The sequence below is a fragment of the Empidonax traillii genome, unplaced genomic scaffold (assembly GCF_003031625.1).
Source record: "Empidonax traillii isolate 1590-97213 ecotype Southwest subspecies unplaced genomic scaffold, ASM303162v1 scaffold1232:size202910, whole genome shotgun sequence".
Taxonomy (NCBI): Eukaryota; Metazoa; Chordata; class Aves; order Passeriformes; family Tyrannidae; genus Empidonax; species Empidonax traillii.
The window spans coordinates 131,014-157,136 of NW_020956425.1; the positions used below are offsets into that span (position 1 = coordinate 131,014).

Below are 26,123 nucleotides of genomic sequence, written 5' to 3' on the forward strand. Positions count from 1 at the left end.
GTGGGTGTGATAATGGGGATGGCAGTCTCAGTGCCATGTACTTGAGTTTTGTGTTTCATAAGACAGTAAAGATTTGTTGGTGTGGTTTTTTTTTTTTTTTTTTTTTTTTTTACCTCTGCAATGTGAACATGTGTCAGCTTTGGTTAGCCATGCCAGCAGGAGTTACACAACTTACTTGGAATGGCAGACTGTGCCGGACAGAGGATATCCTGTGAATTTGAGAATGAAGCTTGTAGATGGTAAATGCCAGGGCAAGAGTTAATTTAGTACCCACTTTCCATAAATAGAGGAAGTTGATTCATACAGTCACAGCTAGAGAGTACATGAGCATGTCAGAGACTTCACTGTCTTGCTTGAGATCACAGATTTGCCGAATAACATGGTGGTCAAGTTGCAAAACCCAGTCCTCTGCCCTTAGTATGGCAGTCAGAAAGACAAAATGGCGTGGAAGGAAGTATCTTTTTTTTTTCCTGTGATTGTTCTCTTTCGCTGCTTGGTTTTTTAGTACACCAAACAGTTTCACCATTTCAGACACTACAGATGTATTTATGATCTAGTAAAATCTAGTATCATATGATATTTGACTATGCTTATAGAAGAAAGAATTCTCTATTCTGTATCTCAGATAAAGCTGTATCAAAACCCAGCAGAATAAGTCATCAGAAATGAAATTAAAATTTTTAAAATGTCAGCTCATCAGAGAGTTTCAAAGTTAAAAGTTGCTTGTAAGTTGTGTAGGGTTTTCACATATTTCTATAATGCATGACTATACAATATAGAAAACATATAATGCATTGCAATGACATAGTAATTGCAATATATATTGCACAGGTTATGGTTATGTATGTAGTATATTTTATTATTTTATGCTATAAATTTCCTATATATTATTATGAAGAACACTATTTCAGTTTGTATATATGCTTTACTGACCACAAGTGTTGCAGTTCTGTGGCATGTTAGCTTCAGATTATGACAATTAAACGTGGTAGGTGGAAGAATCACAGGGACTGTAACCTGGGTTGTGCTGTCAATGATAGAGTTGAGTGTATGCAGGGATTAGGAACCGGCTCTGTTTCTGAATGTGCTAACGATCTGACACACCTTATGTGTTTGGTTTGTCTTATGCTTGGGGTTTTTTTGAAGGGGAATGAATAGATAACACATACACGTATATTGTAAATTTTCTTTTGGACCAATTTTGCTTTCACTGTAAAGCTGGTGTCTAACGGCTCTGGTTATTTAATTTCTAGCTTTTCAGAAATGTTAATAGAATACCAGGCATGTTAATGGAGTAGGAGAATAGAACTGGGTGTATTTCTCTGCAGATCTTCAGTGAGGTTTGGAAAGATGTTTGAATTGGCTGAGACTACTTTGTTGGGTTTTTAAAATAAATAAATTCTTCTGCCAGGGAAGTTCTTCAGTATATAGTGAACTTGCGTAGTTACTTTTAGGACTCTGCCCAGAAAAATGGTGAAGTGTAGCACTGTTTTCTTCACTACTCTAAATGTAAGACTCAGAGGCATTAGTAGATCCTGAAGCCGGGGCTGGTAGTTCAGTGGTCTGCTGCATGCTGCATTTTGGTGCCAAGCATATCAGAAAAAAACCACAACTCTTCACTTATCCTGAACTTTGTGTTCCCTTAAAGTAGCTAGTCAGAAGCATAGCTTTTACTTCTGTCCAAAATTTTTCATTCTGCTCTGAATTAGTCCTGTAGAAGCCTAACCAGTTGAGTATTCACTGCTGTCTGTCCATAAATACCGATGTTTTGGTAGGAATTGTTTCAACATGTGGTAGCTCAATAATACATGGTCTCCCTCAACCTATGTTTAAGCTGTTATAGTGGTGTATTTATAGTTTCTTAGATTCTACTCTTAAGTGTATGGAATATGCATGAAATGCATTTGATGGGCTGCAGTTCTGCCAGATCGATACAAATGAAATCCCCTCATGTTCACAGAGATAATTAGTATGACTTCAAATATTTTCCTTGCTGTTTTCCACCCCTGTGAATCTTGATTGAAGTTGCTAATGAATATTAAAAGGAATACACCCCTGTTCTCCACACCTCTAATTGATGCTTTGCAGGTGTCTTGATGCTCTCGAGCTTTGTAGGTGTTTGAGAGCGGAGATAAACAATGTTATGTTCTCAGTGTTTTTGTGGAGAATCTACTGCAACAGCTTTGTGTTCTGTGCAACCTGCAGTTCTTCTGTGCAATCGGATGTATTCTTTGTTCTGCCCTTTTTTTTTGATGTGTTAATTATGCTATATTGTACTAGCAAAATGACATTTGGCATCAGTGGGGTTTTTTCACTAGCCCGTTTGGAGATGCATGAGTGGAAGACATCCTGTATAAGTGTCATGTTTGAGAGTTAATTTTTAAAATTATCTAGCTCTTGTTATGTTGCCATCTGTTTTTCTCTAGCTTGAAGAGGAAACAGCTGTTGTGAATAATCTCAAGACAGTATTTTTAATAAAGTCTAATAGGTCTGCTTACCTTCAGTTTGCATGTGTATCACAGGGAATAAATGTGCTGTCTAGGAGGGGCAATGTGGTTTTGCAGTAGGAACTGTAATGAGTTTTAGTAATGCAGTGATTCTGGTACATCTCCTCCAAAGCTGGATTTGAGTACAGCTGGAGAGATCTGTGTTAATGGGGCACACTTCACTTTCTGTAACTGTATATTGTCTTGTAGAGGGGCTGCTCTCTGCTGCTTCTGCCCTCGAGTGCAGTGGTTGACAGGCAGCTGGGGAGTTGTCTGAAACTGGTGATCCAATATAAAAGCTAACTCATTGTCCCACTGTGCCAACTTCAGTTTGCTGATCAAGCTGTATTTGACCTCAGGGAAAGCATTGGAGAGGAAGAGCCAGTGACACAACCTCTTCAGTTGTACAGTATGCAGTTGTATGGAGTTAGAGGCAACATGTGCAACAATAGGCCGTACTATTTTGGGGAAAATATTTAATTAGATAGAGAATATATTTATTTCTCAGAGAATAAGTGTTACTGATGGTGAGTAGGCATTTGATGGAGCCAGTGTTTGCTGTTTCTCTGGAGGAATATCTTCTTTATGCTAAGAACATATTGTTACAGAAACCTGTTCTATCTGCCTTTCAAAGGAGAGAAGTTCTGGTTGATAACTATAAAAACTCTCAGGGAATAAGCAAATGCGATGTGACCCAGAAGAGTGTTGTTACCTATGTAGATGCTTCTTTTAAAGACTGATATTTTTGCCTATCTTTGGAGGTGGTTTCTTTGGTTAAATAGCAAACTGCATTTCCCACTTGCAGGTGTATGCACTGCCTGACTTCTGAATTTACAATGGGAGTACTTTAATTTCAGAACAAGTTAGAGCTGGACATAAGAAACAAGTAATTCCTTTTGCAGAAACCCCCACTAGTCAAGTATTTCAAAAGATGTGCAGTCAGAACAGATGCTTTCACATGTACTGATGATTTTCAACATTCATATTCACAAATGGTTCATCTTCTGGGAAGACAATGTCTTTCTTCAGATCTGATAAATCTGTAGCTGGTGGCAGTGTGATGGTTATGGCATGGTTATATGGGATGTTACAGTGCTGGAGTGGGTTGAGGCGAACTTTGCCTCAGTGGGAACTGTTGTTGGGCTTCTGTCGGTTTACTCTGCACTTTTGTGTGTGTGTGTGTGTACCGTCTTGCCGCTTGGAAGGTCCTCTGCACTTTTATTTTGGTACAATATCCCTCAGTCAGCTTCCCATGAAGGGTGTCATTCCTATCAAAGTAATTTCATTTTTTTGCCAGAGTTACTTTGCAACTGTTAGAGTACCTTTTTCATGCCTAAATTGATCTTCTTTCCACAATAAAGCCTTTGGGAGCCATTTTTTCTTTCTGTGCATGTGTGTGACAGCACTGCTGGAAGCCTACACTGGTAACAATGATATTTCCTGTCATTGTTACTGGAGGCTGTTTGTCTTACCTGTATGTTAAAAGGACCAGATACTTTGTCTTCTCCTGCTGTGCTTTGGTAAATTCTGCTTTGTGTTTGATTTCCCCCACTTTTACTGTTATGCCAGCAGGCAAGAGGCTTTCCAGACCTAGATGATGTTCATCTTGACATGCTGCACAGGAGAGTCCTTTGGTGTAAGGCATTTGGGTCAGGCCCTGTAGGCTTTGCTGACCCTCAGATGCAGCTTCTGCAACATCTCATGAGGTTGCACTCGCAAATGCTGTAATGCAGTGCTTCGTTGTGGTCTTTCATCTGAGGAATCTAAAGTTGCATTTTGAATATGAAGTGCTAGAGAGGGATGTAGTTCAACTACGGAAGTTAACTGTCTGGCTTACTGTGGACGATCACAGATGCGGTCTGCAGCAGAACTGGGATGGAATCCAGATCTTCAACCAAACGAGCCAGCTTCTTGCATAGGGATGGAAACTTCTTGTACAGAATGGATCTGCTGTTTGTTATTGCTTTGTAAAAATAAATGGACTGTTTTTGAAACTACATGAAATGAGTAAAGGGTTAACTGAAGCTGAATGGCTTTCCATTCTTGGGTGATCTCCGCAAAGAAGCGTTGATCTGTTTTGGTAGCCAAATGTCTGGTGTATTCATCCCCATCCCCCAGCATTAAAAGTAATGACTACAGCTTGCACGTGGATTTGTGTGCATCTTCTGCATGTAACTTGTGTTCTACCCTAAAAGGTAAAAGTAGGCATATTTTTATCCAATAGTCCTTGGATAGGCATGTCTATTTATGCTTTAACTTCTGCAGCTGGTTATTGTAAATGTCTATGAAGAACTTCCTTACAGTCTGTGGAAGTGTGTGATAAAATCCAGAAATCAACTTCATTTTACACATGATTATCAGAAGCCTTCCGTGACTCCAGTCTGCTGTTCTTTTTTATGCCATGAATTTGCACAAGGGTTTGAGGAGATTATTTTGAGATAAGTGGATATTGCATGCATATAGCTTGGCCTATAGATACCTATTGACCCTGGCTGCATATGATAGCATAGCTTCATGTGACCCTTGGAATAAAAATGAAAGGATTTATTACTTTTTATTTTTTTTGTTTGTGATAAAACTAGTACGTGCTGTATCTGTAAGAAAAACATGATTTTATCACTTCTGTTGGGCTCTGAGAAAAAGAAGAACTCCAAGTTGGTGTGTGGGGGGGTAAATTATCACTGTTTGCCTGCTTGATGTGTTTTGTAAACTACTGATGACAGAGTTAACCAAGGTTTTGTGTGTTTTGGGCTTTTGATGACTAAATAGTTGCAGCACATAACTGTGGACTCGAAGCTGTGAGTTTAAATTTACTTGAGTGTGTTGTCCTTATTGGGCTGAGGAATAAGCTTAGTTGCAGTGCTTTTGCCACCTGTGTGTCAAGAAAGCAAGCCACTGTCACTAACTGTGTTGGCTCAAAGACTATGAAGCTGAATGTTAGTTTGATTTGGCAAAGTTTTCAGAATAGGACTTTTGTATTAAGATTAACTTCATATATCAGTATACCTTTTGTATTGTGTTAAGTTTTGGAATGCTGTGCCTTTATACTTCCATCCTGTCAAATATCCTCCAGCTGCCCTTCCCTTTTTTAAAGCTTAATCCTCCCTTATAATGTATGAATGTTTGTGTAGGCTTAAGCATTTTAAGAAAGAGAATGTCTTCTTTGTTGGTACAGCTCTTACTACCACTGGACTTCTGCTACTGAAGTGAAGTCAGAGTAGGTTTGTGCTGTGGTAGACAGAATTGTTGAACTGAAGACACAGAAACAAAACTTCGCAAATGTATTTCAGAGCAGTTGCCGGATCTCCCTCTTTTTCATGTTTTTGAATTCCCTCATTTCTGCATAGATAAATTAATTCTGCTTTGTCACTGGTAGTAAGTATGCAAAATATTTAACACTTCCCAAATACTTGACATACAGTGACTTACCCCTTTTTCTGCAGCTGATATGACTTACTTGTAAATTGAAACCAGAAGACTGAGAGAAAAATATCAATTGAGTTTCAATATATTAACACTTCACATAATTTAGGAAAGTAGGTCACTTTCCATTTTTAATACCTTTTAATACCCACTTTTTACTTTGCATAAAAACCCAACAGGGTTGCAGACATTTCGTGGAAAGGTATACATTGCCCTGTGAGTTTGAATTTTAATCATATGAACTTTTATGCAAATTGCGAGGGAATATTGTAGTTTTGGCTTAGATGTTTCTTCAAAATCTTAGCTCCTTATAGCAAGTGCTATATTTTTGGTGCACCCAGCTACATTCACTTTTGAACTCGGTGATTTTGATCACTGCTTGAAAATTAGTGACTAAACTCAGCTTCTTCCTTGTTTTTCTGCAACATTGTGCCTGTCTTATCTATACTCTGTGCTGAGGAGTGAAGAAGTAAATGTTTTCTCTTCCCGTAGTTACTGAAGCTGGATAGTCTAGCATTTGGTTCTCATCACATTGCCTGCACAGTGAGTCATATTTTCTTCATTAGGTTTGTTCCTCAGGCCAGGATTCATGTGATGTTCCCCTTCTCTGGGCGATCAGATTAGTCACTGTTTGAAACCTTGTTTAAAGAATAAATTGGACCTCAGGTTGCCTTGCTTACCCCATTACATGCTTGCCTGCTGCTTTCTGTTTGGGTTCAGCAGTATCATTATATTGAAGAATGTTTTATAGTCACAGTAACTGACATATTATTGGAGTCCTACTGAAATTAGCATATTAAATTTGGGACTCATAGTACTAGCAAAGACTTGTCTATAAGATAGGTGAATTTTTAAGTAGTTCAGATAGCTGAAATACATCATGCTTAAGCTTGGGCTTCTTTCATTATGCTGTTAAGAACAAAAACTACGTTGAGGATATGGTAGCAGCTTGAACTTTGTGAAGCATATAGATTTATAAAAGCAGTGGTAGCAACAAAAATTGTTAACACGGATGTCCTCTTATCATGATACTTGAATCAGACTTCAGGTGTTCAGGGCAGAAACTCTCCCTGCTGAATCATTTGTAGCTGGAAGTGTTTGAAGCCAAGATTTGATGAAGGTTTCAAACAACTTAGCAGATTTCCAGTCCCTACTATGTGATGTGCTGTTATGAAGGCCCTTGAAGTTCTTTATCTTGATTCCGGAGGATTTTAAGCATGATGGTTCAGGTTCATTGTGGGAAGTAGCGGTTTGAAAGACAAACTATGCAGAAAATGTGAGGTGGCCAGATCAGAAGTAGGGAGAGAGAGGGGAAAATCTATACTGAGTGGTTGTGAACACTTGACCTGGACACTGATATTAGCTGGCTTAGCTCCCTATCTAGTCAATGGACAAATTATGATTCAGAAAACTTGTTAGGTTCGTGCCCTGAATCCTCTTATGCAGGAGTCTGTGTGACCAGTAGATGCTAATACAGGCACCTAAATTGTGCAAAATGTTGCGTCTTATGAATATCCCCAGGACCATCGTCTGCTTTGTGCCTTGAGAGCAAGTTAAGGTTATGAGACGTTGAAGGGTTGGAAGTTGCTGAAATAAATGGTTGTAAAAACTGTCATGGTTCATAGATGAAAACCTGAGTAGAAGGAAAGATGAATTAATGTTCCACATTAAACTTTCATTTTGGCTCCTTTGAACAGCTTTATTTTTCACCTTGTAAGTTGTTAGCAGTGTTTGACAGGAAAATGCTCATGGAGTAGGTGGAGGTACAGACCACTGCGGTAGAAAATGAGATTATCTATAAGAAATCCAAATACTGAGGGGTTTTTTTTATGAACTTTTTTGTGATCGTCTTGTTCTCCCTCCAATTTTCAGCTCAATCTTACAGATATCAGGCAGTCACAGCCCTTATAAGTATTAGTTATAAGTATTAGTTAAGATTAGTTCCGTTAGTTTTCCTTTTATTCTGTGAGATAGATGCATGTGATGACTAAACAGATATGCTAGAATTCCTCCTAGGCTGATTCTTGTGGGTGTGGATGAGCAGCTCAGGGAATACCCAGCTTCCAAAAAAAATAGATTTGAAAAATGCTCAGCATTCAGGTGATTACCTACAAGCAAAATTTTTGAATCTTGCTCTTACTTCTATGAGATTATCCACTGAAATAAAACAGACCTGTGTTTCTTTGAAGTACATTTAATCCTGCTGCATTGACTTCCCCTGGAAGACAACATGACCCTTTATTTCAACAGTTATTTTGGTGCAAAGATGAGTATGTTGGGTCTTGTATACTGTGAGATGGGAACCTGACCCTGTGACTTCAGGTCAAACAGGAACAAGTAAATGCTTAGGTATTTGTGCATGTGACCTTCATTTTCTTGAAAGATTCTTCCCCCAGCCACCACCACTTGGGAGAGTGGAAACTTGAGTGGGGGAGTTCTTGTTTGGTTTTTTTTTTACAGTTTATTTTGCTTAATGCTGGTCAGTCAAGTCTCATATACTCCTTTAGATTTGTGGGTAGAACTTTACGGTTTGTATTTAAAAATAATCTGGTACACTGTCAGCTTGCAACTCGAAAACTTTCCAGGGTTCAAGACAGTGGTAACTAGTTATCATTTCCTCCCTGTACCTAGGTCAGTTTTCTGTATTTTTAAGTAAAAATTTTATTTCAACAATGAGTCAGGAATCCTGTGCTGATATGGTTTTTAAAAAACCAGATACTTCTTCCTAAGCCTGCTGACATGGCAAGTGGAATGTTTAGGGTCTTGGATGATGATGGTCCAGCTCTATCAATGTGTGGATATTCTGTAACTAGCTACTTCTAGAAATCCTTGGGCCAAACAGTGTGGTGGCAGTAGTTAAGGCAGTCTGGGCTTCAGAGTAGAGACATGTTGCCCTCTTCCTTTCCATGAAGAAATCAGTAGATTTTTAGATTAGTTGCAGTGCATCCTTGCTCATTTGCAGTGTTAAGAGTTTAGTTGCACAGCACTGCAAGCTGGCAAGTGATTGCTGTGCTGATCAAGCTCAAATACTTCTCAGCATCTTAAAATGTCATAAGGAGAGATTCTATTGGTTTTGTTTTATTAATGAAACTGCAAGCTAGCAACAAGAAATTAGCATCATTTATGTAAATTCTTGTGGATTGTTAGCATGTATCTGTGCAATACAGGCTATTCAACAGTGAAATAAATTTGTTTTTTTTTTTAAATTCACCAGCATGGCAAAGTCACCTATAGATCTTACAAGGTACCAACCTTAGGAATGTCTAAGTGGGGTTTATTTTTGTTTCACTCTATTGGAAAAAGTGCTGTGTAAATGAAAGTGCAGTAACTAAAGTAAAATGAATATTGTGGATGATTTTGATAATGTCCTAATCTGAGCATTATGTTCAGTACAGAGCCGAGTTTGCAGCACAGCATTTGTCAGCCACTGAAGACAGCAGCTATAGAGTTATGAGTTCCCATTTTCATTCAAAAACCACCTGTAAACACGTAGACTGAGAACTGATTATGATCATACTTTTCTGAAAATAGAGGATTTCCTATTATATTACTGTGCATACGATGCTCTCTGTGTATGAATATGTATACTAATGAAATATCAAGACTATGTCAAGTTTGAAGTATTTGTATTCTTGCCTGTTAGGAGGTTTAAGGAAAACTGCTAATGACTGCAAGTTCGGAGGAGGATGTTTCTGAGTTTAAATCTTTACTTGGGAAAAAATAATTTGGTCTCTTTGTAGTAAACTACCTATTTTTCACTGTTTTTGCAGGAAGGGTAAAATAAAGCAAATTGGGGAGATTTCGAAACTTTTTTCTGTCCCTTATGACGATTAATTTTGTAGTAGGAAGAGTGTTTTGAATGCAAAGGATGATACTCTTTACTCCGCTAATTCCTAAATCTTAATTGGTTTTCAAGATTGACTTGAAGTTCTCAGAATCACTCAGTTTCTCTATAGCCAGGTTTTATTTTGGTTTACACTGTGTGGCCAAAGGACCAAACTGAACTTGACGTAAATTTGATCCTGTGAAACTCTGCTTAGTGAAGATGTTTCTAAACAAGTAATTCAAAAGCAGGAGTGATTGTGGACAGCAGCACCATTGGAGGAGAGAGAGAGTTTCTTAACACTGCCCCTAAAGCTTCAGCTTTTCAGCAACTACTTCTTTTGTTACTAGTTTTTCATCTAAGCAAAACACAACCTATGACAGATTTGTACTTTTTTTTTCACATAGTTTTAACTTTTTGATCTACAATTTAAAAAAATGAGATGTTCCTAAAAACATAAATAAAAATTGTCCTTTTTTTGGTCACATGGCTTTTGGTTTCATCTGTGAATAATATAAATGAAAGCAGGTAAAAATACTTATTTCCACATAAACTTCTTTTTGCTTATGCTGATGTTTTGAGTATGTTGGTTTCGTTCCTTAGCAATGACTAGGCTACTTACTACAGAGCAATCTTAAATTACCCTAAAGTACAAAGACTCTCAAAAGGGAGCATTTGAATTGTTGTTGTATTTTGTTGTTTGATGTTGTAAATAATTTGCTTGTATTTCCTGTCTCACACTGTTCTTCTAAAAATAGCTGAAATTGCTTGCAGTTTGCTCAGTGCAGCTCCATGATGGAATAGCCTGGTTTTTTGTTACTTCCTCTCAGCTACTCTGCCCCTCCCGTAGCCTGAATCTCTCCCTCATGGCCTCCCAAACAGATGTTCAGTGACTTAGACTTTGCTGAGAGATGGTCTTTTATAACTTCAGGAAGCTGATTTAAAAAAAAATAACAAACCAGCAACCACCAAAGCAAACAACTCCCCCACTCAAACCCTCCACAGCTGAACAAAACCTAAGAACCTACCAAGAATTGCACAAGCCACAGTCTAAATGAAGGTTAATTCAGAGGCATAGAACAACCTGTAGTGAGTCCTTGCAGTACTGAAACTCATAGGAAAAGCTTTCAGTCTCTATCAAATGCAGCTGGGAAGTTGCATGAGATGTGTCTTGATACAAAGTACTGTCTTCAAAACACAAAGTGAAATAAAAAATAATATACGTGGCACCAAGTTTTACATTGTATCAACACAGATAAAGAGACAGTTTAGTTAATTCATCAGTTCTGCAGAAATGTGAAAAAAAGACACATCAAAGAAACTAAGAATGCTAACCCCAGAATGCCACAGGAAAACTGAATTCAAATGTAAACTCCTTGATAACAACTTTTTCCTGGCAGTATCCTACTTTAAAATAATCTCTTCCAAGTGTCCTTTTACACAGAATAGCTTCAGTCTTGTTAAAAAGCAGCTGGACTGTACATTTTTTTATGTTGTGGGATTAAGTTACTATTCTAAGGGAATCTTTAGAGAAACCTGATGCTTGCTGTTGACCACAATATTGGCAAGTAGCACGCAACCGGTTATATTAATGAGTTGAGAATTATGCTTCTCCTCTTGTACAAACTGAGATCTTAATTTTGCGAGCAGCTCACATGGAACTTGCTTTATAGGCATCTTTCCTCTCAGCCCTGAGATTTGATTAACAGCCCTTGTGCTGAGAGCACTTAAGTACTTAAGATCATGACAAGATCTTTTGAGCCTTCTGAGTGTTCGTTCTTCTTACAAGAAAAGTAGGACTGTCAGCCTGCAGCTTCTCATCGCTCTCCAATGAAATACCTTCAGCTGCTTCTGCTGCACACAAAAATATAGAGCAAGATATTTGAACAGTTTATTGGACCTTCAAGGCTGCAAAAGGAAGACTGGAATGTCTGATCACACGCATATAGGAAAAAAGGGAATTTGGCTACTAGCCATTCTGAGTGATAGGTCTGAGTCTGTTCACTACCCAGGCTGCGGCTGATTAGGCTTTGATATTGTTACGGCTGACAGAAATGTCTGTTGTTTGCTTTGTCAGAACAGGTTCCAGGCTGGAGGAAGATCTCTCTTGTGTGAAGGTTCCTAACTGGTATGGAATAAGTTTAATCACGTGAGGGGAAAATGGTGGTAGTATAATAGTATGGCACTGGGTGTGCTAGTGAAGTGGATCGTGTAGAAGGGATTTTAACAGATGCCAAATGTTCCTATCACTAGGCTGTGAAGCGAGATGTCAGCTGGTGCTGGTCTTCAGTTTCATGCCAAAAGATTTGGGATTGTTGCTGCTTCCACAAAGCCAAGAGGGTTTCCATGTGATTCTTTCGTCTAAAAAGTTGTAATTAACATAGTGTACTTCATCTCCTTTGATGGTTAGTCACTGAAGCAACACTAGCTGTGGTACCAGGCTCAAGGGTTATTGCTAATGTCCAGGTCATCAGTATTGTTTTGTTGACGTAGTGCTTTTCCTGAGTCTTCTAACGTGATGACCATTTCACGTGGAAAGAGCCTGGCAGGCAAGGGTTTTTAGATTAAGAACAGGTCATCTAAAAATCTCATTTTCCAGATCATCAAAATCGGTTCACAGATGGCTATTGTTGACCTGGTTTAGAAATCTAATGCAATCTGTCTCTCCATGACAGCAAAGTTGTGTGTATGTGTGTGTACATGAATGCCTATGGTTAAAGCAAAGAGAGAGATTGTTGGGAAAGTAGTGTTTCTAGCCACATCTGTTTTAAAAGAAATAAAATTTTTTTAATATATCAGTTTTATTAGATATTTATGAATTTCATGTGTTTTTCTTATTTACAGACTGTGTGAACTATATACAGACCTGGAGGGAAGGGAAAGTTTTTGACACTTGGTGTATATTGCCTAGAAAGTATTTATTATTTTTAGTTTACTACAAAAGTGCAAAAGAACACTAAGCTACTTACATAACTTTATAGCTGCATGCTGGGTACACCGATTCTTGGAACTTCCACTTTTATAATTTATTTTTATTGCTATTTCCTGTTTGAAAAGGCAAAACTGAATGGAAACTTTCCTTTCTGAGAAGTACACATAGTATATCTGCATAGAGGAATTATATACAAATGCAACCGTATATTCTCCTTTCAAACGTTACATTAATGTCATATAATTATCACGTTGGCTGTTCAGTAACAAAATTGGTTTCTAATGTGAATGGCAGGGTTTTTTTAACTGACCATTTTAATATTAAAGGGGATTATTTTCTCAATATATACCTCCTGAGGTATTGCAGTCATATCCCTCCCCTTATCCCCACCTCACTTACAAAAAAGATGATCTTTCCTTTGCAAGAAAATGAACCACTTTGTCAACATTCCACATTATTGCAACTGTTTACGCTCCAGTTTAAATTCATGCATAGGCACAGAATTCTAGGTATTTCTACATTTTTTACTTGACGCTGAGTGATATGTGTCTGTTAAGTAAAATTAAATATTAATTAGAAACTTGCTGGTACCTTTATATTTTACATATAATCTGGATTTTGTGCTTGAGGAGGTTTTCAAGCATAAATTGTGATAGAGAAACAGACCTCTGTGTGTACACACATTTTCCTTTTTCTGTTTTTGCTTGATCTGTGAATGTTGAAGCAATAATTCTTTTCAGAAGACAGAGAACTTGAAAGGAGTGCTTGAGATAATTTTTCCAGATTTTTAGCACCTCTATTGAGATAGAGAGCTTAAAGGAGAACAGGAGAAGCTCTTCATTCTTGACATATGTCACTGTTCTGGTTTTGTTCTTGACATGCTTCTCTACAAGCTTCTTTGGAGAGCATTTTCCTGAATAGGGCAGAAACAGAGTGGATTGTTGTTGGTTTGGGTACACAGCCCTTTTCAGATTTTCGGTATTTTGTTTCCGTACTCAAGTCTCTCAGTATGGTCCCTGAAGACAAATGCTGTGGCGTTGAAAGCTCAGCTGCTTTTATTGGATTTATTTTTTAGAGGTAGGTCTTTCTTTGCCTTTTTGTTTTCTGAAGTAGTTTGGGAAAAGGGTCTCTCATGGCATCTTGATAAAATCAAATATGTTGCTGCTAGGAAACAGGAAGCTAAATTGGTTGATGCACTACAAAGTCTTTGTTAGTGCATTCAGGTTGGTAGATGTCTGCTGGTGACCCAATACTTAGCAGCACAAGAGCAGGAAATTTTGTTCCAAAAGGTAGAAATAATACCTCTCATGCATTCTCTGCTTTTCAGAAAGTTGCATTTGGGGAAATACGTCAAAAGCAAAGCTGGCAAAGTGGCAAGTATCTGAATTCAATTAAAAATGCTAGAAGCTTCAAAAAATTTTTAGTGGCAAAACCTTAAGGAAATGTATGTATATTGGCTTATTCCTAAAAGCATCTTCAAAGTTTTTTCCCTTCTTACCAGTTATGCTCCCAAGCATCTAAGCAGTGCTCTTCCCTGCTGTATATGCAGGAGAGCCCTTTTTTCTTGCGTCCCTTTTATTGCCACTGTTTTATCCGTGCAGGAATATGCAACATTAGAAAGAACGAGGAAGATGAATATGATTTTGAGTTTTTCCTTCCTCTTTTTCTAGCTTGTTGCATTCTCTGTGCTCAAGCTAAGCTATCTGTGCTGCCATGGTAGTCTATTTTTGAGCTGTAGTAACCCAGTATTTATGGGGAGAAGATAGCAAGCCAGTGACGTATTCAGAATTGTATAGTCTATTTTTTAAGACTTGTCCAAAATGCCTAATGTTAACTTTTCCATAGCTGAAATCAGCTTTGCTAGATTTAAGTACTTAGTGCTAAATTGAGTTTGTCACACAGTTAAATTAGGACTCATGTATATTAGAAGTGCAGGGATAGAGAGAAAAGCTATTACCAACTTGAACAGATTATTCTGCTACTGTGTCTCCAAATGAAGCCTTATGCTCCAAAACAAAGTGCTTGTGTATTCTAAATTGTCAGGGTCTTAGACGTCCTAAGAATGTTTAACGTTTCTTCTTAGTGGAAGGGGAAAACTGAAGGTTTTAAAAGCGAGTGTATTGACCTTTCATCTGCAACCCCTTTTTAAGTTCTCTAGCATATAGGTACTTCACAAATATGGAGAGTGGGGGGAAAAAAGCAGACTTGGCTTTTGAAAATACAATTGATGAAGATGCTTCTTATGCACAGATAGGTTAAGTGATTGAATTCTTGCTCAAAATAACTGAGCGCATCAGCTTTAGTTGTTGAGAAAATGGAAATAGTGCATGACTGTATCATATATTCTGGGTTTTCTTTTTTTGCATTTCAGTAGTAGCAGAACCAGAAAAATACAGATCAAGTTCAACCTCATTGTAGATGGCAAAACAATGCCACAGAGGGAACTTTTTTGTCTTAGAGGAATCTAAAGAGCAACTGAAGCTCAAACAGAGTCTATTTGTTGACATAAAATGTCTGGCTGGAGAGTTGAGTCTTTAGCTATGCTTAAAAGCTTGACAAATTTTTCTTTCTCAACTGCTCAGTGCTGGAGGAATCTAAACAGCCATTGGCTGCTGCCAGTGTCAGGAAGAAACAGTATTTTTTTTTTTTTGTGTAAGCTCCTACTCAAGTCAGTAACATGATTAATATATCGTGTTGGTCAATTAATCCCTTGTTCTAGCCTCAGTGGTTTTTCGGGGTCTTTTTCTAGTTTGAAGAAAGAAATTACTGTAAAACGTCTTTCCCCTCTATCTTCCCTCTGTGCCTCACTTTGCAACATTGTGATGGTGGTGAACTTTAATTTGCTGTACAGACTGTGCAGTCAGTCTTTTTCTGGTGGTGCTAAATGGTGTCTTCCTTCACATTGCCTTTAGGTTTCAATATTATGGGCTTCTCTGTGCTAAGTCTTTTAACAAAGAGGAAAATTGGGTTTTCAAAATACAGTTCTTACAGAGTGCTCTGACATAACCTTTTAGCACTTAAGTGAATATTATGCACATCAAAAAAATGGAAATCAAGATAACAAAATCTGGATTTGTTTTCATGCATGTGCATTCATCTTGAAGTAGGAAGTGGAAAAGTGCAGAAAAAGGGAAGACGTTATTTTTTTGGGTGTAACTTTGAACTTGAAAAGTTTTGTCCTTTTCTCTTGGGAGAACTGTGAGAATAGTGTGCCAGCCCCAGAGGAAGACTTCCTTATTGTTCTGCTATTGAAATGCTTCCTGTTGACACCTGTTGGGAAACTTTACCCAGTTATCCAGAAAAGAGAGTGGTTTCCTGTGACTTCAGGGTGAGAAAAACTTTAGAGAAATTTGATTGCTTGGGGAGAGCAGACAAACCTTGAGACCTCAGTCTGTGTGAGAGTAGTGCATTTGATTTGTAAGTTGCCTGAACTGAGACTAAGAAGAGTAAAACTTTAAGGATTATTATGGCAGGATGGACTTGAGTGCAGACTGAGCAAGCCATCAGTAATCCTCAGTATATTTTTGTCTAGAGCTGTTGCAGTTAAACTGTTGTTAACGCTTCAGCTTAGTTGAAAACCACATTGGGCGTGCCAACAGATGTTCCAGTCACACCTTTGAATTACAGTGGAGACAGCTTTTTTTAATGCAATGTCTCACAACTCTGAAGCAAGTGGGAAGAATGCTATCAATTTGTATCAGCTGAGCTGAGAGAAGAAAATTATTTAGAAGAACTCTGAAGTGAGGTGTTACTGTCTGAAGCAATAGGTTAAAATCCTTTTCCAGGGCCTCTTTCTTTGTGCTCCATGGTTAGCTTTAGAAAATGTGTGCATGTACGGTCACCCATACACAAGGCATTTGTGAGAAGTGTGGATGTGTGATGGTTCCAAGGGTATGACATGAGTCAGTAAGCAAAAGCGTGTGAACAGAGTGCTAGAAAGAGATCACAGGCAGGAAGACATGGAGTCCTGTGTCACTTTGTGCTTTTCCTTTAAAGGCTGAGGATGCAGACTGGCTGAGTCTTTCCTTGCTATACATCTTCAGTATTTACATGCATCAGATTGCTGTTAAACAAATCTGCAGAAAGAGCGAGCTATCTCTTTACTGAAGACAGGGTTGAAAAAAGCAAGGTAATTCTCGTAATAGTATAAAGCTATTTGGGAGCTGGAGACTAGGAAAGCATGTGTCTGTCTAGTAAACTGCACTTAAGCAGAGCTGCAGACATCCAATAAAAAGTTACATTTGTTACCCTCATTTAGAGTTTCCTTCTGTACTGGCAAAGAAGCCTGTGTTCCCTTGGTCTGTGCATTTTTAGTTTTAGTTTAATTCCTTGTATTTTTACCAGGAGAGAATGATTTGGTTCCCAAAGTATGTGCTAATAATCTCCAGGTACTGCAAGAGTGACAGTAAAATAAGACCTCATGCATTCTAGACTTAGATTTAGTTTTGAGTTTTGTCTGTAGAATTAAACCACTCATGCACATAGTAATAAGGTCCTTTAGCAAAACTATGAGGGGCATTGCCCAGTTTCCTGTCTTAAGAGTTTTGATTTTATCAGTCAGCCAAAGAAATTTAGTGTTCAGCTTTGGTTATTAATGGGTATGTAGAGGGGGAAAACAGTGGTTTTATTCTTGTTTCATACTCTTGTTTTTTGTATTCTCTTGGTTACCCTTAGTTCCTCAATCCTGTGTCTTTTGTTGTTGTTAAATACAGGGTACATACTTAGTTCTTGCTGCAGTTCTGAAATAGATGTTTATTATGAAGAATATTCATGACTTACATGGTACCTTTGTGCAAGGACCTTAGGCAGCTTCACAAAGTGCTAGTTATCCTATCAGAGTGCTTTGAAGTCCAGCTTGTGATCTAAGGCTGCTGGCTGTAACTAAAGTGACTGTTCTCCATCTCCTCGTCTGGGGAGAGTGGTGGAGCTGGGGGTCACTCCTCGTTTGCTGTGTTCTGGTCATGTCATTAGGATAAAATCAGTGGGCTGTATAGAAAAGCTTAATTACCATGTTTTGTGGTGTTCCTGGTGCCTTATGGCAACACTGATCAAAACCTGGACACAAGCATGGAAGGAGAAAGCAAGAAGTATGTATCCAAATGGATATGAATAAATTGGATGCAACAGATGGTTGAGTTGTTGCTGGCTACTGCTGAGCTCTAAATGCAGTGAGTGTCAGGAGCTGCTGCCTTGGAAACAGAGTACTGCTACAAAGTTTAATAGGGACTATCACATTTGAGAAGGAAAATACAACATAATACTTCCTTTAGCCATGTTGCTGACACTGTGTTAGTTGACAGATGACTAATGTATGGATAACTTTTCAGTATGTAATCTTTCTGGCTTTTTTCTTTCTTGTCTTTAGGCGAAGCTAAAAATCTTCCCACATATCCGGGGCCAAACAAGATGCGGGATTGCTACTGTACTGTAAACCTGGACCAGGAGGAGGTTTTCAGGACCAAAATAGTGGAGAAGTCATTATGGTAACAAATACATGTATAAATGTTCTGTTAACTCTTCTTATTCTCTGCTTACTGTGTTTATGTAATGTTCCAAAGATACTTTCTTGAGGGGAGGAGAGAGGGTGAATATGATTCTTTTTCCACTTTTAGGAACATTTCTGGTAGAACTAGTAATGTCATGATTCCTACCTCTATTGAAGGGAAACTGTCTTCACCAAGGCAACCCATATTAATTCTTTTCCAAACAATATACAACCAGTGCTCCTTTCTTTCTGCAATATTTGTTTTGAACTTCCCTAAGCTTCTAAAATTTCAACTTAGAAGGAGCACTGAATTCCATTTTGCATCTGTCTATGCTTAAAATTTTGCATTGGTCTGTCTATACTAATGGGGAGAGTTAGGGGTTTTTATTTTTTTTTCCTGTCATGAGCCTGCAACTGAAAGGAGAGGTTTTGAACATAAGATGCCTGTCTTATTATCTTGGACCTTTCCTGTGAGATTGCAGAAGTCAAATGTTGAATGAAACAGAATGAGAAGCATGTAGTAAAAGTTAAAACAATTTTTCCTGTAAACCAATGTTAAAATTAATATTTAAGTATATAATTTTTAATATATATTTTAAAAGATATGTATTCTGGTAAGCAAGGGGTTTTTTTGAGTGGAGGGGAAAGTAACAGCAAGGAACAATCAAGTTTATAACTTTTCTCTTAAGAGATAAGTCACTCTTTTTCCAATTTGAGTAATAAGTTAGGAATTTGTTATTTGTCTTGTTATTGCAAATAATTTACTTCAGGAAGTAGCTCTAGACCTCACTGCCAAGCCCTCAGAAGTACCTGACACATTCAAGAATGTGAGTGGGCTTTATTTTCCTAAGTCTCCTTAATTGTTCTTTCACATAAATGTTTGTCATCTTTAAGCCTTTATCCCTCATCTTATGTTCTGATATGGTGCACTGGGGTCTGTAAGGAAGATTTTTGTTTCTTGAGGAATTTAAATTGGCTAAACATAGTGTTTTGGACTGATGATGCTAACATTTTCCTGTTTGTAGGATACTGTATTACTAAAAAGCAAAAGCTGGTCTTTATGCCTTCTTCCTCACCCCATAGCTGGTATGTAGTATCCCTAAATCTATTGCCCTTGAACCAATCGTTTCTCTAAAGGTGATTTTGTAACTCATAAATTCATTCTTGTGTGGCTTTTTTCTGGATGATCATTCACGAGGAAATGGAGGGTGGGAAGTGAGGATGTGTGAGAATAGTTGATTTCATTTCCTTGAACTAATCCAAGCATTTTTCTGTTGAAAAAATAAACTCTTGGTAGGAGAAATAAACAACAAGTGTCATTCTTTCAGTGGGAAAAATTCCATCTATTTTTATATATAATTATCTGGAGAGGTACACTGAGGCTGTACAGAACTTGAAGGTTTCTGTGGAGCTAAGTTCTTTTTGTTAATTGAGGTGAATCCAGAGGAGAGCAGCACGGTCATCAGAGGCCTGGAAAACATAACTGATGAGGAAAAGTTAAAAGACTGAAATTGTTTAGCCTGGAGAAGAGGGATGAGAGTGGACATAAGTATATAAATAAAAAAATTAAACAAAAAAACCCAAACAAACGACCCCCCCACCAAAAAAAAGGGCGAGGGAACTGATCTGTCTGTCCAGTATGGATATTACAAGTAATAATGAACTCAAATTTCAGTGGGGAAGTAAGTTGAGGTTAAGGCTTATTGTGAAGAAAAATCTTTGTTGTTAAAGATCCTGAAGTGGTGGAGTAGGTTGCCTTGGGTTTTCTGTATTTATTGGTGATGGCTTTTAATAGATTCTGTATAATCAGTTCCAACTAAATAATGAGGATCTTCCAGCTTTGAAGCAGTGGTGAACCAAATGACCTCTCAAAATCCCATTATGGACCTATTTTCGTTGATCTAAGGGTTGACTAAACGTCATCTCCTTGGTCACCCTTTCTTCTCCTGGTGAATTCAGTCTTCACTGGGAGTCTGCTTTCCCCCTGTTGAAGCTTCTATTTTCAAATACTATTTTTGGGAAACTTGCTTCTTTACAGTCTCTGAATATCCACTTGTAAATACTGATATAAACTCAGTTTTGCATTCAGCCATATAAGTGTTTCTCTATTTGTTTTTCTGTTGCATAAAACAAAAGCAGACAAAAATCCCAAATATGCCTGGGGTGTCTTCCCGATATGTGCATAGGAATTGCTCTTACCTAGTGAGGCACACTCAAACAGCTACTTTTTCTTTCATGACTCTACTTATATCTGTGAAAATAAGTGCATACATAGACTTCCAGAAGATGTTTTTCTGATGATTTCAGACCCTATTGCAGTCGCCTATTGTTTTTTGTAGGATTCTGAGATGAGTGCGTAGCTGAGGAGCCAGGAACGCTGTTACATTCTTTAATGCTTGTTTGCAAATAAATTCAACCCATGGAGTGAATTACTGGGCAGGTGAGGCTTATGTGCCCTAAGGCCAGTGTAATTAACATGCAGCAGAGAAATACCTGTTCTCAGGGTGCTTCTTTGCCGGGCACTTGCCAATCTAATAGTGGATCATGTGCTGGGCCCCTTTTTCTGGGATATCACTGCGGTGCTAAGAGCTTCACATCCCTGTTCCCAATGCTTGACTAAAATAATTGAATCCTTCCTGTGGCTGGCATGGAAGTGGGGGACACAGCTTGACACAGTTCTTCCTTACAGTTTGAAGGGGAGAACAACTGACTCTAATCTGTTATTCCTGCCTATTTTCTACTTCCTATCACTTCGTGGCTGCCACAGGGCTGGCTTGCTATAAAGTTTTAAGAATTGCCTGTTGCTCCTTCTGATAACTTCCCTGTCTTCCAATAAGCTCAAAAAATTATTTTCGTGTAGTCTATGGAAAATAAGTTGCTTTGTGTGAAAATCTGAATTACATTTGCTGCCCTAGCACTATTGGTTCTGGAACAATGTCTTCTCATTCAGATTTGTCCTGAAGAAACCTATCTTTTTCAGCATTTCAGCGTGAAATAATTTTTTCATCTGCATGGAAAGGCTTGTAATTAAAGTAACACTGAAACACTGTCTTGTGCATTAGGGATTTCAAGGAGTGCTAGCCTTTTTTTTTTTTCCCCTTTCTTTTGTTTTTACTCAGTTGAGCTTCATTAGTCTTCTATTAAGCATTCCAGAAATGTATATTTTTCCATGAAGGCCTTTTCCTGGTGTAAAGCTTAAGCAGAACTGGCAAATGGGGAAAAAAGCAGCAGTTATCTCTTCTTCCCAGAGGGACCTGGATGAATGTCCAATTCTGGCTTGCTTGGAATATCTGTGACTGAGCCTTAAGACTCTGATTCATCATCTCCTATGTTTTTACTGGGACAGTGTAAGAAGTTGCCTCCCTGAGCTCTACCCTAATCTTCTGCACCAGATTTTCTTCTTTTATTAGACTGTGGCAGAGGCATGAGAAGACAGTTGGGAGCAGTAACCTTTTAAATCAGCAATGCATGAATCATTCAGAACTCAAAAGAACAGAACCAGCACATCCTGTTGTCCAGTGAAGTGCCTTTACAAGTGTTCTGAAGAGAATCTCTGTAAGCCTGATGCTCTTTATTTAAGTTTGCCTCTCAATAACTTAAAGCAACCAGCATGGTGAATCTTACCTCCTTTATTCAGCAGTCAGGTGGGACTCATAAGTTACAATATGGAATTTAAGTCATTCCTGTCATCCAGCCTCTGTTAGCTGCTGTTGAAATGGATAGTAGCACTGCTGCCTTGTGCTGGAGGATTTTGAGGGCTGCCATAATAACTTGGTATTGTCTGACTGAAATAAGTCAGTCAGTTACCACATAGGCAGACCTTGCTATGAAACCACAGAGCAATATGAAAGTACTGCTTCTATGGGGCAGTTCCAAGTCATCCCTCTTCTCTGGTGATCTTTGGACAAGCATAGTGAACATGTGGGTTGGTCAGAGCAAGCAATCCAGGTTCTTAAGAAGAGAATCTTGAAATCTTCAAGCAGCACTGTTTTCATAAACTGCTTGGCACAAGCTTTCATTAAATTCTAAAAAGGTCACATGCAAGTCATAAGATATGAGGGAGAGGTCAGTTAAAGCCAGGATTCAATATGCCTCTCTGTTTTTTATTTGTCATTCAATATTTATATTACCATCATCCACAGAGGCACTGAGTAGAGTTGGATCCATTCCATATAACCTAGCAAAGATGTACGTGAAGGAACTCTTGTATTTTATGTCCTAAGGAACACGTGATAATCACTGTGTTTGTTTTAATGGACAGATCTAAAACTTTTCTTTAGCTGCAAGTAGACAACCTAACAGTAATTTTACCTAATAATTTCCTTTGCTGAATCTGTTACTTATCTTCCCCCATTAGTAACTTCCCTTACTTCAGGCTTCACCATCCAGGAGTGTTTCCTAGCTACAGATCATTAGATCATTCCCGAGGTTGAACTTTCGTGGCCTGTTGGTGTTAAGACTGACTTTGCCTTTGCTGTTTGCATCAAATGTGTCCATTCACTTAAAGGGCAGTGTCAGCTGCAACAGGAAATCAAGGCAGCTTCTCAAATCACAGGTGAAGAATGGAAGGAATGTGACATCTCTAAATTTGTTTCAAGGATATGAATAAAGGCAAAAACTGTCCTATGCTAAGAATCAAATGGCTGACAGTGTGTGCTTTAGAGAGATGAGCCAAGTATCTTGAGTCTGTGATTATTGAGTTCACCACTATTTCACTGAGGAATTTTTCACGTGCTAAACATAGTGATCAAAGCCTGAATGAAATAGTAAATGAAGCCAGAGGCACTTTCCCCACCCCCAGTCTTTTTTTTTTTTTTTTTTTGAGCTAGTCTCCAGTGAATGTAACAGTGAGAACTTCAAGTCTGCAGTGTGCTTGTGAGTGTATAGTGAAATGTGCCGTTAATTCATAGTTAAAGCTGTGTTCTTTTAACAAGTGGTTGCTCTGTTTTAGAATTAGATCGGGTAACAATTCAACCAGTAGCTCTCAAAATGTTCTCTAAGTAATTCTACTGCCATATTTAATGTTGTTATTTTCTAATTCTAGCCTTGCTTAAACCCTTTTTTCCCCTGTGTTTGGCGTTCGTGGCTGCATAGCTTCTCGTGCTCAGATAACATCTTGGATGCAGGCCACTTCTCAAATTTTAAACACGAAGTTGTTTCCCTTAGTTGGAGCGCTGCCAAAATTAGCTGTTGCATCTGAGTTAGGGGCCATTAGCTGCTTCTACATTCTTACACTGCCAGCTCACCTCCTTGAAATAACAACTTTCCCCAGATCAGTGGCCTTAAGCAAAGAGGCCTTGAGGTGGTAGCGTGTTCTGCAGCTTCTCTTCTGCTGCTCCTGGGGTCTGCCACCTTCTGCACTCGACTGCATCTAACTGTGTTTTGAATTTCTAACTATAAACTTCAGTTCTGAAACAATTCAAACCTTTAAGGGAAAGATTTGAGATGGGTATGGGTACAACTTCAGCCTGGTCAGAGATATTATTGAAGCCAAGGACTGCATGATTGTATAGAGAAGTAATATAGCTGGGAAGGGTGCCAGTAAGGGAAGCAAGACTTAATGGAAGGAGGAGAATGAAGTGAACCTTGAGACTCAAGACAGGGTTTATGAATGAAAGCATTTATCCACACGAAAAGCCACCCATATGAGTAGCAATTGTTGGTGTTATAGACTGCTTTGAGTGATGAGGGGAAAAAAAGTCAATGCAGCTGTAATGTGACTTCTACTGTTTGTGTGTGTCGTCTTACAGAATATTTTGGGAGGTGACCATGGTCCAAATGGCTGCTGCTTCAATTCATCTTAATCCTTGTAAGCCTCATTGAGCCAAACCAGCAACTGTCAAGTGAGGTTGATAACTATAGCTCATGTGTCTGTCTGTCTTTTCTGAGCATAGGCTTGAGAAAATACACACTGCTTTATTTTTTTCTCTGTGCCGTAGGGCTGGTTGTGGCTGTAACACAGCACTGTTCATTGGGGTGCCTCTGCCCAGTGACATGAGAAAAAATTTGCTAAGGCTTGGTGGGTGTCTGGAACCAGCCAGCACTCTTTAACAGTGGGCATAAGTGATATATTTGGATTTAGATGTTGCCTCCTGTGCCATATGCTTCCTGCTGCATGTCCCCAGCCAAATCTGGGCTTCAAATATAATATTAGTTATTTTTAATAAATTGTGTAAGGAAGCTACTATGACGCTTGCGAACTTTGGCTCTTACAGAGCCTGTCTTGTGTGCCTGTTGTCTTCTAGTTCTGTGTCTAGTAGGAGAACTGAAGTGCGTTCAGATTTTATTTGGCTTGCTGTATCTGCTTTGAATAAACCTTCTCTTCTCTACCCCACCCCAATTCTTTTACAAACCCTGCAAAGCATAGCATAAGAAGTATTAGCCAAGTAGTAGGAAAAGCTTAGTAGTAGAAACAAACAAGTGTGCTCCTTTGTACAGACTGCTTTTGCTTCCCGCTCACATGGTGATGTGAACCCTGGCGTTCAGTTCATGCAGCAGGATGAATCCAGTATTTCTAAACCTTTTAAAATAGTCAGAGGATGTGGAGTTGTCTGTGGCATGTTAATAGTCCTTACTTTCAATCACAAAAGCAGTTTAGAAAAAAAAAAATCCATACACAAAGAATTCTGGTTTGAGGGGTTTCATTATTATTCATCATGCAACTCTTTCACTTCATCCACTGAACTGCTGGTGCCAAAATAAAAACAAAACTGCTCTAGCAAAACCTAAGCATTGAGAAACAAGCATGAGGTTTTGCAACACAGCCTGAAACTAAAGGAATGTTTTTACACTGACATTTTTTACGAAGTTTCTTCCTCTCTGTCAATAGCATTTGTGATTATTTCAGTAGGTATCTGAAGTAACGGAATTAAATTGCAACTACACTGCTGGAATTTAGTAAGACATATAAATGTGAACAATTTTTGAACCCTTTAGAGAGGAAGAAGCTCCCATTCATCATGTTTGAAGTAAGGATTTTCTTCCTTATTTGCTTTCATTCCACGTGATCTACACAGTAATTTTTGTTTCTCTTATCCTTCCCTGTTTCCTTCTGAAAATTGCCAAAACACACATTAGAAGAGATGCAAAAACAGATACCTTGAAATGAGACTGGTTTGAAGCCGTATGTAAGTGAAAAAATACCTAGCGGGATCGTTTTGGGTTTTGTTTTCTTGGCATTCAGAATAAGCAAGCTTTTGGTGAGGGGAGAGTATGCCTGAAGATTCAAATCCATTGCACTATTTATGTGTCTACTTGACTTTATATTCTGTGTGTGTCTCTTCTGTACTGAGAGCTGTGGAAGCATTCTAGGGAAGGTGTCCTGAGCAGGGATTGGTTGTCTATGTGTTAGTGGTAGAGGCTGTATAAAAGCTGTGCAGTAAGAGAGCCTTGTGCTTCTTGTGGAAAAAGGACTACTGAGGTAGGCTTTCCTCCTTCAGAGCGTATTAAGGTGATGGGCCTGTACTGAAAAAGAAATGAGATAGGTTTGTAAGTGAGGGTATGTGGAATAGAAGGCTACAAAGTCAGACCCTTGTGTGCCTGAAAGCTTGGAACAAGGATTTAAAAATTGATACAGGTCTTTCTCCATTTCTAATCTCATCAGTAAAACAAGAGACTGATTTAGGAACAAACCCTATTTTGTAACTAAAGAGTAGCTGATACCTGCACTGCTGCTCTTGTTGCAGCAGAAATTAGTAAAGCTGTTCTAAACTTAGTAGTCTTTATTGAAGAAACTGGTTCTGAAAATGCAGTTATACTCAGCTTGGAAGGAGATTAATTGCAGTGGAGGTCCTCTGTTTCTGGCCTTGCAAGTTCCTGCTCTCAGCAGTTACGTCCCATCATTTGTTTGAAGTCCATAAGGTAACACTGGGCTTGTCCATGTCCTTCCCTTTTGATCATATTGATGTGCAGCCTACTCTGCAAGGTTGGGGAGGAGGCCCTCATTATGTGTCCTCCTCTATGAATGATTAAAAT

The 26,123-nt window shown here is 38.5% G+C and overlaps 1 protein-coding gene across 1 annotated transcript in view; it reads left to right on the forward strand.

The window, feature by feature from the left end:
- Window positions 1–26,123, forward strand: part of LOC114069307 (ras GTPase-activating protein 3-like) — a gene marked incomplete at its 3' end in the record, with an annotated part of 71,622 nt that overhangs the window by 19,309 nt on the left and 26,190 nt on the right. The window contains exon 2 of the mRNA XM_027905998.1: window positions 18,030–18,147. Coding sequence (XP_027761799.1) covers window positions 18,030–18,147 — 118 coding nt within the window. The remainder of the gene's footprint in view (window positions 1–18,029; window positions 18,148–26,123) is intronic.